General features: G+C 31.8%; 1 protein-coding gene across 2 annotated transcripts; it reads right to left on the bottom strand.

Annotated features, from left to right (window-relative positions):
• Positions 1-1,122: 1,122 nt before the first annotated feature.
• Positions 1,123-7,664, bottom strand: LOC145094142 (uncharacterized). 2 transcript variants are annotated; one of them, XM_079032429.1, is made up of 14 exons: positions 6,823-7,664; positions 6,650-6,736; positions 6,456-6,565; positions 6,309-6,359; positions 6,049-6,220; positions 5,417-5,740; positions 4,501-4,701; positions 3,686-4,165; positions 3,394-3,603; positions 2,632-2,820; positions 2,252-2,415; positions 2,010-2,165; positions 1,846-1,924; positions 1,123-1,774 (listed from the first exon to the last, which is right to left on the bottom strand). In XM_079032429.1, exons 1-14 carry the CDS (start codon positions 7,243-7,245, stop codon positions 1,334-1,336), a joined length of 3,087 nt encoding a protein of 1,028 aa, XP_078888555.1. In that variant the 5' UTR covers positions 7,246-7,664; the 3' UTR covers positions 1,123-1,333. The 2 variants fall into 2 exon arrangements, with proteins under 2 accessions (XP_078888555.1, XP_078888556.1); XM_079032430.1 differs by having other exon boundaries at positions 6,650-6,726; positions 6,823-6,960.
• Positions 7,665-14,119: the final 6,455 nt, after the last annotated feature.

Genomic DNA, 14,119 nt, shown 5'->3' with positions numbered 1-14,119 from the left:
TATATATATATATATATATATATATATATATAGGGTTAGGTTCATGTGAGACGACCTAATTTTGTGAGACTGTGAGACGTATTTTTTTATTTAGTTAATTCAAGTTCCGAAAATAATATTTAAAAAAAGAATTTTTGGATTTTTCCATTTACTTTGCATTTTAAAATTATTTTTTAGAATATATACAGTGTAATATTCTATTAGAATATTTCACGTATTTTTCAAAAAAAATGCAATTTTTTTTTATTTAATTCAAGTTCCGAAAATAATATTTTAAAAAAGAATTTTTAGATTTTTCCATTTATTTTGCATTTTAAAATTATTTTTTAGAATATGTTTGCTCTCCTGTCCCTCCATCCCCGTTTTCTGCCCCTCGCCGATTGACATCCTCTTCCTTCCACCGATGACCAAAACCGGATTTCCCCTATCAAATTTTTAGGTAACACTTTTCTTCTCCTTCTCCTTCTCATTTTCCCCATTTGATTTAAAATCAACCATCTGAAGTATTACCATTGTTTTTTTCAAAATCAATTTTTTTTTTTAAATCTGATTATCTTCTTTTCGATTTACTTGTTATAAAATATGATTTGAGTGTTGCTACATGATTGTTTGATGTTAGTTTGATCTTATGCTATAAATCAGATTATGCTTTAATATGTTTGGTGTTTGTTTAATCTTATGCTAAAAATCAGATTACCATTGTTGTTAGCAACTATCAAACGAGACCTCGGTTCAAATTTCAATATATAGTTTTGAGACCAAAATTATAAACATCAATTCTAACCATAAAGCAAACATAGAGATAAAAAAACATTACATAAATCTCAAATAAATACCAAAATCATAAAAATTAGCTATACTCAATACCAAAATTAAAGTCATTGTCGAATAGTAGGGATGAGCAAAAGGCCCGAACCGGACCCGACCCGGGAACTGGTTTCGGCCAAAATCAAGAACCGAACCGGCTCGGCGGTTCTACCGGTTCCTACCGTGTCTTCAAATGTTGGAACCGGTCCTCGAAAAATAGCATCATACGGTTCCATTTTTTGCCGGTTTTACCGGTTCCGGCCGGTTTCCCGGTCCATATGTTCATCCCTAAAAATCACTCACCATATGGAAACATTTGGTCAAATTAGCATTAGCATTATCATCATCATATCATTAAAAAATGCAATTTACATATAAAAAAACACTTCTAAAAAAACCCTATCCATCTCACCTTCCCCAAAAAATAATTGAAAAAAAAAACAAAAAACAAAAGATTATCACAAAGAATTGAACCAATCCCACTACACCTACACCGTTAAGAAAAACCTATCAAGAACGACTTCCGCTACCTGAAACCCCTCACTACCGCCGCCACCGTAGAGTTTTCCGGCGGCGGTTTCACATACTTTCCGATCACTTTCTGGTGAGTCCGGTTCTTAATCCTCTGAATCTTTGCCCGCGTCTTTTGTTTCTTTGTTTCTTTCTCTTTCCTCCATTGCATCCTTTCTTTCTCATACACTCCTTGCCAGAACACCTCGCCGGTGGAAGGCCATAACCACCGCCTTGTAGGGTGGTCGGAATCGGCCTCCTCCGCCAGATCTTCATCCATGGCTTTCAAGGTGCTGTAATCGAACCATTTCACCCACATTTTTCCCGCGCGTTTCTGGAAATGATGTTGTTCTTGTGTTTTTCCGGTGTTGGGATCTATGTACACCATTCTTCTTGCGCTATGGTATGCCCAAATGTTAACAAGAACCTCGAGGACCCGTGTGTAGCAATGCTTGTCCTTCAAAATTTTATAAATAATTCATGTAATTTGACACAACCAAATATGACGATAATAGTAAAATAATTTACCTTATTCAAACTTAGATAGCACAAACCACTTCCATGATGTTCATCATACATTTGTTCATCTATAGCATCTACAAACATCCTGCAAATTAACAACTAAAAAATTAAAATTCCTTCCCCTAACTTTATATAAATTCAAATTCACTAATCAAAAACAATCTACAAACCTTGAGAACATGACAAACTCAAGGAAAGATTTTGTTGGCATGGCCCAACTATTCATCACAGACCACGTGTCTCCTCCATCTGCGGGCATCGGGGGTAAAATTGTCAAGTTACTTTTTATCCCGTACATTTTCTTGAAAGCTTCCGAATACGCAAACCTTGTACAAATCAAAACACAAGACTAAATCAAAACTTGGATTTGGCCCAAAATGGCTGGATTTTTTTTTTCTTTTTTGCAACTTACTTGCAATTACCGGCATTTATAGCATCGCAAAATGACCAAAAATCTTGTTGGGTCGGGTTTCTTGGATCTTTATCCATACGAACCCAAAAATAAAGCGCATCACCGTGTTTTTGAGCTTCAATATCTTCTAGTAAAGCAATTTCGGCATTCTTCGATAAAGATTCCTATATCAACGACATTGTTTTTACTTTTTTAGGGTAGGGTAGGATGCAAGAAATAGCAACATACTTTCATTTCTTCCCAAATACAAAGCAATTTTGATTGCTATAATTAATAACGGGAAGATTTTCAAATGCAATGCTTTCTTAAGGTGTAAAAAATTGGAAGTGGAAAGTATGTTGTTGTAGTTTTTTAGAATAAGAAAGGTGATGTGAAGTTGCCTTTTTAGGGGTAGATCTCCATGAAGAGAAACCGATCCAAGCGTTTTTATGAATGTGGTCTATTCGATTAGCAATGGCAAGAAAAGCTCCAAAATCACCAAATGTGTCACGGTAGTAAGCTGTGTTTAGAAGAGGGAGACGAGAAGCTGCATCAATGTCATCTCTTCTTGGTCTTCCACTTTTTGTTGACTACAACATTTACCATCATTATCAATTCATAAATCATAAATGCATTTACTTACTTCATCATGGTTTTGTTGTCTTGATTTTTTGTACCAAAAGTCAAAGTTTGACTCCAATGAATGTAAGGTTAAAATTACATGATCCTGGTTCGTTTATGAATAAAGGGTGTTTCAAAAGTGGCAATCTTGTTTTTTGTACTAAAAATCAAGAATTGACCAAAAAGTCAAAGTTTGACTCCAAAACGTCAAAGAAAATTTTCAACACTAATAAACACAGTAAAAATCCATGTTTGTCCAATTAATCAAAAGGGGTTGTGCCAAAATGACCTAAAAACACACCTTAAAGACATAATCATACAAGTGAAATTCAGAACTAACCTTGAAAACATTACACCGAGAAAGTCAAACTTTGACCAACAGTTCAAAAGGTTTGATAAAAGGTAAATTTGACACTAATATGAGTTCAGAAATGAAAATCTTGGTCTTTTGTACTTGACCAAAAAAATTTGATGAAAAACACCTCGACAAAAAAGTCAAAAGGGTTTTCATAGATGCATAATGAAAAAGTCAAAAAACTTACGAGTCGAATCCCCCGATAAAGAGAATTAGTGTGGAGAAAAGACCAAGATCCTTGACCAGAGTAAGGTTCATAGATGCACAACGGTTGACCTGTTCTTTCAAGCTCCCCATCATCCCTCTCATGCAAATCATTCTTATTTCTATCAGCTTTTTTCGCATTTTTGTACACTTCCTCCCATGTCCCCCTTGGTTGCTCACTTCTATCTCTCACCTACATAACAAAGGCCAAATAAGTAAATTCACATCAATCAAAATAAGGAAAAAGAGATTTTTTTCAATTTTCATCCCGTTACCTCATCGTCTTCTCTTGCCCTTCTAGCTTTCATTATCTGGTCTCTTTTTTCTTCTTCCCATAAATCGTATATAAAGGAATCATTTGTTGGAATTTCCGAAATTGCCCTTGGAGCACGGTTCCGTTGACCTTCGACTTTGTCTAACAAATGATGAATCCTCAAAGTTCTATTTACGTATTCACGATCTTCAATAGCTTCAAAAAGATGCCATTGCCACTTTGTTTTGATATCGGAGGGAATTTCCGATATTGCCCTTGGAGATGCAACTTCCGAGGGAAGGTGAAGGATGTTTTCTATCAATGAAGCATACCCTTCAATGGAATCCAAAGCCATCATGTTTTTGGCAGTGTCTTCTCCGGTTGATGCAATATTGCTAGCTAGAGATGATAGTTTTCCTTTGGAAACCACTTGTAATGTTATTTGTGTTAACGCCTTTATGTTTTCCTTTGGAAAAAGAAGCCCATTTACCCCGTGATTAACCTGAAATGTGTTATGAAATTATTAGTTTGTATCCTTTGACTTTTGAAGTCAAACAGACTTTTTTCTACTTCAAAAATAATGATATGAGTCTATAGAAGTTTGACATTAGTTTGTCATACATTGACTTACAAAGTCAAACAAACTATTTTCGATTTCGAAAACGATATGAATCAGAACTTATTGAAGTTTTTGTGGAAAAAACAGTAATTGGATTTAAGAAATACAATTAGTGGTTTAAACAAAAAAAGAATACAAGATCATATAAATTTCACCCAAAGAGAAGTTTGACTGAAAAAAGTCAAAGGATAATTTGTAATAGAGATAGGTTGACTTACATATTTCTTGATTATTGGTAAGTCAGGGGCAATTATTGGTTTCTCAAGACACATTGCCCTTGTCAGAATATCAGGAAAAGATTGTTCTTCAAAGAATGACCCGTATATTACAACATCAGTTATTCCTAAAACGCCCATGTCTTCATCAATGGCAACATGACTCACACTACCTCTTGGGTAATTAAGGTTTAAAGCAATTTCCTACAACAAAAAACATTTGTCAAATGTCTAAACTACCCTTACAGTCAAAATTTTGAAACAATGGCAAATGACAATAACTTAACAGCTTGCAAAGGTCTAAATTGGATAGATTTTTCATAATAAGAAAAATATCGAAAGTATAATGCTATAATGTGGTTGATGATTTTTCAAAGTTTAATGCCCTAATTCAGTTTTTTTTTTCTTATTAAGACATTATTAAACTTTGAAAAATATACCCAACGGTTTGCATTTGCATGTAACTAGGTAGATTTTATAAATGCAATAATTTGACCTGACTTAGTTTTAGGAGATTGTTTGACTATTTCTCAAATACCTAAATTACCCTTTAATCACAACTAATCATAGACACCTTTTGGACCGAAATCAAGATAGTCAAACTACAAATAAGTAAAAAAACACTTTTTTTTCTGGTGATGAGTTGTAAAAATCAATCGGAAGATTTTTTTGGTTGAAGTTGATTTTTCTAGAAAAAAATCAAAATTTTAATGGTTAAAATCATAAAAACATTTCTTCGAGTGGTTAAACTAAACAAATTCCAAACTATAGTGGTTTTTACTGAATTCAAAGTTTTATGTAGTGTTTTTTTTTTTATAAATTAATAAAAATACATTGCTATTTCTTGCATTTACCCAACTTGCTAAAAAAATCAAACAAACTTCAACGAAAGGAAAGTCGAAACAAAAAACAACTTTACCTCAATGGCAGAACTGTAATTACCGGTCAAATCATGAGTGAAGATTAAGATCTTGAGACGAGGACTGAAATTGTCACTAATCTGAAACTCAGCTAAAAGTGGAAATAAAGCTCTTAAAACAAGAGCATGCTCCAGCCATATTCCTTTATATAGAAACTCGCTTCCCACAATAGCAACAACAAAATCATCAACTCCAATATTCATCATATTTACACGCAGATGATTTCCTTCATGAATGATTGTTGAATCTTCTATTTTGCAAGCTTTGGAAGGAGATCCAGGTATGACAAAGTAGTTTCCATCATCAAATGCAGCATAAAACATCTGAAAAATAAGAAAAATAAAAATCACATCTTTAGGGATATATATATATATATATATATATATATATATATATATATATATATATATATATATATATATATGTGGGTCCCATTCCCATCTTTATTAATGTAAAACACCTATAATCACAATTTTTTCTTCTCATGACATCATTCAATGGGATGGGACCCACAAAATCAAAATGTTAAAAATTGCTTTCCATTTATTTGTGTATTATAATATTCTACTTCCATTTAAATGAAAGCACATTGCTTTTCTATTTTTTTAAACCTTAGATTATATATACATACAGGAAGGGCATAGTTTGGGAAGACAACAACTGTAGCTCGATTAAAAATTGCCTTCCAATCATCAATAATCTCAACTTTGCCACTGGAGACATAACTTGCCACACGAGTAGCAAGACTTTTTTCATGGATACTCCATATAAGAGGAATAGATTTAAAGGGTTCATGCAAAAGGCTGCAACAAAATATAAAAATTGCTCAGAAATAGGACTAAATGAAAGAATTAACAACTTATTTTTGGTAGTAAATAAGACTCCACTTACCATGAAACAACATCCTTTGCTTCAAGAGAGTTCACAAGTACACCATCATAGCTACAAAAGATTATTAAAAAAAAAATGTTTTAGAAAACATTTTTCAGAGAGTTTTTGTAATTATAATATAGTAATATATAATAAAAAGCAACATACTTTAACCAGTCAATTGTAATGTCTGTTTTATTGTTAGCATCCATAATATTCACAGGAACTCCAATACTTCTCCAAATAGAATGGACAGGTCCGTTTTCAAGTGAGTAAACCTACAGAAGTAATATAATTTGTGCAGAAAATATAAGAAACTTATAAGATAAATGTTGATGAAACAAACGGAATTAAAACAACACCTCAATTTCATAGCCAATTGCCCTTAAAGCAGCTGCAACTGTGACCATTAATATCTGCTGTGGATCAACCAACAGATCTGCAAAAACCTACAGATTGAAACTAATAAAAAGCGAAACTAAATTGAACATGAAAATGGAAGGAATTTTGTAAATTCATTGACAATAATACTCACCAAAGCAAGTTGGGGTTTTCTATTGGGAAATCTGGCTAATGTTCTTGAACCACCAAAAGAAGCATTGTTCATTTCTTCTCTTCGGAATTTCATCATAAGCTTCGTGGGCATAAACTTGACATCTTCACCGAAATCCAAATCACCAATTTGTTTCAATAAGTTGATGAAATCAGAATCAGCCTCTCGTTTCAGGAAATCGCCATCAGCTTTATCCACCATTGAAAGCGGCAAGAACATTTGAACCAAGAACATGAAGAAGATGAAGACAGCCAACGCTGAAACCCATTGCAAGTAATCTATCTTCTTGAAACCAATAAGCCTCGCAAATCTTGATCTGGGTCTTTGCAAATGCGAAGAATTATTTGGTGAAATTTTAAGTAAAGAGTCTCTTTTAAGCGGAAGTACCGGACTAAGAGAACCCATTTACATTCCCACCGATATTATACCAAATCCCCAAATCGGAAATCCTACAAAACCCAGCAAGAACACAAAGAAAGAATCTTTATCGATGGATTGGTAACGAAATGTTTCTTGAAAACGATGAAAGGGTTTGCTGATTATCAGCTTTGTTCTTGAGCTAAGAATGGGATCAAATTAATCACATAGTGGAGTGTGATGATATAAACACGAGTGGGGAATGAATGAGGTATGGCAGAAGGACTATTTGTTTTCTTCTATTTTATTTGTATAAACTAAAAAGAAAAGCCCCCCATTAAAGAAATCAATAGATCCTGTCGATGAAAACAAGCAATGAGAGTTTCTAGAGCGAGAAAGAAGAGAGAGAGACTGTTTGGTAGATGGAATTTTATCAAGAAATATAGGGAAGATGGACTGAATTCGAAGTCGCCTGCTTTATATTTGATGTCAACTCTTGTTCGAACTTGTACTTGTAATAAGTTACTATATATAATTTAAGTTCATAATTTTCAACATATAAATATATAATGCGAATATAAAGAAAAAGAAAATACACTGAATTTTTACACCTTTTTTGTTTGTTAAATTCTTTTTTTTAATCTTACTTTGAAATTAAGAAATATAATTTAATGATCAGATTCTTTTATAAATGGCTAATTTATACATCTGCTAAATACAAATATAACTTTATAAATCTACGTCAAACGACGCTTGAACTTGTAACATATTGGGTGAGAGATAGTTTCAACAATTCTTGAAAGGTATTTTACCAAAAAAAAAAATTTTACTCCTGTCATATTAAGTATTTATTATAAAATTTTAATATAAAAGCTAAGACATTGAATGTCGATTATTTATATTTTGTAAATGGAAGTTTGTTTATTTTAGGTGTAATTTATTTAATAAATACTTAAAATATTTTAGCTTTTAATACAAGTTGATTGTATTTGTAGCTACAAAGTTTGTACATATTAAACTTTATATGGCAGTATGTCTTTGTGGTCCTCATACTAATATAATAATTTGCAATGATTCTTTTAATTATGTTGAGATAAATGAATTGTTCATTTCTTGGAAAACATAATATTTTTATTTAATAACTAAATATTCAAAATATATTTCATTTATATATATATATATATATATATATATATATATATATATATATATATATATATATATATATTTCAGTTATTTAATAATTAAAATTTTCTGCACAAAGAAATGCTCTTGTAATGGTTGAAGTATCCAACTAATGAAAGCATCGCAATAGAAAACTAGGTATAAATTTCATTACTTGCAGTAGAAGTTATTATAAAGATATTGCTTTAAATCATACCATTTTAGCCCTTTGAAAAAAATGATTTTTCTTCACGAATCAGTTGGCATCTCCTCAAAGTCAAAAAATTCCATTAATAGTGAGACAAGACATTTTATGAAAGGGTTGCAATCTAACACATGATATAAATTCCGTTGCATGTATATAATAGAAGTTATTATAAAGATGTTGATTTAGATCAAACCGTTTTAGCCTCGTGAGAAATGAATTTTCTTTGTGAATTAATCGATGTCTCTTCAAAGTCAAAAGATTCATTTAAAGTCACCGAAAACAACTAAAACGTTAAATTTAGTTAAATTTAAGGATATGTATCTATTATCAAATAAAGTTATTTTGTAAGAGATATTAGGCCGAACAAGTAATGCTCTTAGCATATTGTTATGTATGATTTTTTAAATATTTTGAAGTCACGTAAGCTTATCATGTCTAACATAAAAAAATATAGGGAATGTTAGTATGTCAATTTAATAAGCTTATTATGTCTACAATAAAAAATGTAGGGAATGGTAGTATGTCAATTTAATAAGGTTTATTTTGGAAAAAAATAGAAAAAAGAAAAGAAAAAGGAATTAGTCAATCACATCCCAAGATCCACCTAAATCATTTCTCTCTCTTCTCGTTGTGGGTGTAGCGTTTCTCTTCCAGCCAGCTCCCTGACACGCGGTTTACAGTGCTCCTAGCAAGCCCACTCCTTTAAGCATTAGTATGATCCAGACAACAAGTAAACCAAATGTTCCATACTGTGATTTCCTTTGAAATAGTTTTAAAAAAAAAAATAGAAAGACTTTAAATCTTTTGAATGAATTGGAAATTGAAGGAATTTAAGTCCACCTTATAAATGGCTATGAAAAATAAGGTTTAGTGGGCTACATCAATGACCATATATTCCAATACAAGGAGTGTTATTAAAAAGTCCTTGAAAGGCAAATTTATGGTGATTTGAAGAATTATGGTTTCTTGAGATGAACACTTGAAAAAAAACATGGAAACCATGTTTTTGGATGGTATATAAACAAAATGGATACACCAACATAAATTTAATTAAGATTAAAAAAAAGTTCATTTGGATCAAAGATGCAAAAGATACGAAGATTTGAAAATGGATGCTTGATTTGGATGATTAGCGAAAAGCTTGAGAAATGCTATTTGGAATTTTCCATGTATCTGATTTTTATTCACCATTTCAGTGCAAAAAAAGTTACATGTAGTTAAGACAGTTAAGAACCAATGCAAAAAGAATTGTCACAATTGGAGTCAGGCCGGTCCAAGACGATTTGAGGCTCAGGGCAAAATAAAATTTGAGGCCCTTCACTGCCTCGGAAAATTTTGTTAAATTTAAAAAGTTAATACAATATTTTAAAATTGTCTTTGGTCCCTTGCAAACTTTGTTTTTATAGTTTTCATTTTTATTAATATAATTTTTATTATTATAATTTATTAATTATTATTTACTTTACATAATTGTTTAGATCAAAACTTTATTTTTATAAACTGTGGTCCATTTTCCAAATGAGTTCTTCAACGCATCACGGGTTGCGATTAAATACTAGTCGTATAAAAGATAAAGTTAATACGATAAATCAAACAAAAAAATCTCATAAAAATCACCTTATAGAAGCAAACCTAAATCTAGCATAATCTACTTGATTAAATCAACCATGCGCAAAGGTTCACAAAAAAATGACGTTTTGTTGTTGAATCAGAGTTTAATCTCCTTTCGAAAGCTGTCGACATAAACCAATAATATTCCCTTCATCTTTTTTTATGCTCTTTCCTTGTGAATTTGTATAACAAGATAGAAAATTTTGTTGCTGAATCAAAAGTTTTGATAGGATATATTTGTAGAGTGCACTTTTTTTATAAACCCATTTTAGTGGCTCCACGTTTCATTTTTAGAGGGGCCTTAACATTTGAGTAAAATACATATAAAAAAAGGATCCCTTCTAGGAGTGGTACAAGGTTCGAACACGGAACACCAACTACAACCATTCTTGTGCTTCAACCACACGAACTACAAGCACCTTTAGTTATTTTAGGGAAAAATATATTTTTTATCATCTCAAAAATCACTATTTGGGCCCCGAGATTTGGCGAGGTCCAGGGCGGTTGCCCAGCTTGCCCACCTTCTAGGGCGGCCCTGATTGGGGTTGAAATGAAGAGGTTATGAAGAAAATGTTGAAGGATATCTTATTTACGTGGCAGAGTAGAACCATGTACATACATGCACTTGGCCAAGCTGAACAAAGTTGACAAATAGGAATAGGTTTGGGGTTGTCTATGCGGTTGAGTACCCTTCTCCTTTAAGCCTTACCTTTCCATGTAAGTCATGAAGAGCAGTCGAAAGTTGATCATTTTTAATTACATGTTTTTCTCATTTCAAGCCATTTTTCATCTTTAAACCTTATAGACTTGTGTATGTATTTGAAGGTACAAAAATATTTGTTCAAGACTCAATTTTTTAGACAAATAGAGGAGAATCAGTAGGAGGAAACAAGAATAGTCGATTAAAGGCAATATCTTGAAATCTTTGCAACTTAATGGTGTTTTTGGTGAAACTGGAAGTTCTCGTGCATAGGGGCGGAGCCAAAAAAAAATTTAGGATGTTCCTTATATATATATATATATATATATATATATATATATATATATATATATATATATATATATATATATATATATATATATAGGGTCGGTCCGTTGATTTTGAAGACCCTATTCGAAAAGTGAAAATGGAACCTTAAATACAATCTTTTTATACATATAATAAAAATAAATCTAAAAAATAAAAACTATAAACTAAATTAAATTAGCTAAAAATAGAATTATGCAAGTTTATAAAATTTGAGGTGTGAAATATGTAAATTTTGAAACCTAACTTACTAAAAGAATTTAACTTCTAAATATTATGAGCAAAATGTAACTTTAGAAATGAATTGCGATAAAAATTCACACCAAATGCAAGGCAATGGAGTTGAATTCATGATGAGGAAGAGATATAGCTCCCTACCAACTGAACTACAATTGTTTTTTAAATAACTTGCACCCAATCTTTAATTTCTAATTGCAAAAAATTAAAGGGATAATGACTTGAAAGGGTAACGAACTTTCGACTTTTGTCACATTTAGTCACTAAACTTTTTTTCGTTATCTATTTGCCATTAAACTATTGAAACTGTTCACATTTTACCCTTATGACCGGCTGTTGCCGGTCATAAGGGTAAAATGTGAACAGTTTCAATAGTTCAATGACAAATAGATAACGAAAAAAAGTTTAGTGACTAAATATGAACAAAATCGAAAGTTCGTTTCCCTTTAAAAAGTTCAATGACTAAATATGAACAAACTTTCTCTTGTATTATGTTTTAGCAAATTATTTATTTTTATTAAATTGAAGAAGCATTTGTTGATGAAGAAATCTATGAAATAATAAAAAAATAAAAAAATAAAAAAATAAAAAAAAAAAAAACAGAACCCTGAAAATATATTTAAAAAAAAAACAAAAAACCAAAACCGAAATAAAAAACCACTGGTTTGACATTTTCCAAAATAAAAAATCAAAATTTCCAATCTGATTTTGGTTTTACAAAAAAATGAACCATTCTCACTGATGTGAATTATGACCATTAGTTTGGCATGCTGAATTTGTGACATCCCATGAATATGTAGTTACAACATCGTCTGAACTCGTAATTCATAGTAAGGGGTTAGAGTATCATCGCATGAATACGTAGTTACAACATTGCCTGAACTCGTAATTCATCACCTACAAGTTATGGGTCTGCTGGTGTTTCCACTGAGTTGTCTAGAATAGTCTGTGGTCGCCATCTATACTCTGATAGATGACTACATCGCCACATTGTCGGTTAAGGTTATGGTGTCTCCTTTCATCCTACATCACATATTCATCATCATCGATTTACCTAATTATCATCACCTTTCTATCATCTCCTATCTCTCATCATTTTATTTCATCACACACCAACTATTTCATCTACCCATGTTTCATCCGCAACATATTTGTAGATATAAAATAAATATACCGTTTAAATCTTTTAAAACATGTATAAAATTGTTCATCCAGCATAGACAGCAAGTATTCAAATAATATGCACACATAGCACGTAATTTATATAAAATACTTCATATCTATGTGTAAGATGAAAATAACTATATATACCATAAAAATCCCATAAATGCTTCCTAACTTCGAACCCCAAGGTTTACTCTACTAAAGCTTCATATTCTCGGCTCTCTGGACCTAGAAGGGTCCAGATCTATCACACCAAAAAGCTCAAGATAGCTCTTCCTTTCACTCTACACACTCAAGCTCGCTAGGGTTCTCACTTATGGGAAAGGTAGTCGCAATTGAAGGTCATAAGTGCCTTTAAGTATGGCTCGGGCCCAAAGATTTAGGGTTTCTACCAACAATGCGGACTCGTCGAGTCGCCTCACCGACTCGTCGAGTCCATTCATTAATCCAAGTCATCAGTCGCGACCTTACTTGACGAGTTGAGGCGTCAACTCGTCGAGTCTCTCTTCTTAACTCAAAAGAAAAATACTTAAATTATGATACCTGGAAATCCGGATGTTACATTTTGTTTTTTTTTTATTTCATAGATTTTTTCATCAACAAATGTTGCTACAATTAAACAAAAATAAATAATTTGCTAAAACATAACACACTAGGAAGTTTGTTCACATTTAGTCATTGAACTTTTTAGAGGGAAACGAACTTTCGATTTTGTTCACATTTAGTCACTAAACTTTTTTTCGTTGTCTATTTGCCACTAAACTATTGAAACTGTTCACATTTTACCCTTATGACCGGTAACAGCCGGTCATAAGGGTAAAATATGAACAGTTTCAATAGTTCAATGGCAAATAGATAACGAAAAAAAGTTTAGTGACTAAATGTGACAAAAGTCGAAAGTTTGTTACCCTTTCAAGTCATTATCCCAAAATTAAAAATTAAAAGTTTGAGGGTGGGCCTGGGCCTATGCTGCTCCTAAGGACCCAAGTCTTGGATTATAGCTTTGCATGTTAGAATCAAACCTAGTTAACGATAGATGGAGCTATATTAACATAAATTATGATGTAAAATTCACATATTGAAGCTAGAAAGGATGGATTTAAGCATTTAAAGAAGAAATTAGTTATATACAAAACCTTGGAGATGAATGTAATAAACACATATCCGTTTTTAGTATGTGGAAATTGAGTAATTTGAAGGATATACACATAAAACCTAACGTAGAGAAAAGGGTATGCATGTTTGAAAAATATGGTAGATAATGATAGATTAAACATTCTTAACATGTTATTGTTACTAGAACAACAAGATTGAAGCATGAATGATTATTTTCTCATTGATTTGGGTCAAGAACCCTAAATTGGAATGGTAAATGATTAAGGCATCAAAGAAAATTGCAGTTAGCGTGTGAGATGGACAATATGGATAATGTTAGTAAAAAAAAAAATTGACAATTCATTTTTGATAGTTGGATTAAACCATGAATGTCAATGGATGGTAATTGATTATAG

The sequence above is a fragment of the Lactuca serriola genome, chromosome 3 (genome assembly GCF_051521515.1).
Source record: "Lactuca serriola cultivar US96UC23 chromosome 3, Lser_US96UC23_V15, whole genome shotgun sequence".
Classification (NCBI taxonomy): domain Eukaryota; kingdom Viridiplantae; phylum Streptophyta; class Magnoliopsida; order Asterales; family Asteraceae; genus Lactuca; species Lactuca serriola.
Note: the sequence above shows the minus strand (reverse complement) of the source record. Positions and strands in the feature narration are given on the sequence as shown.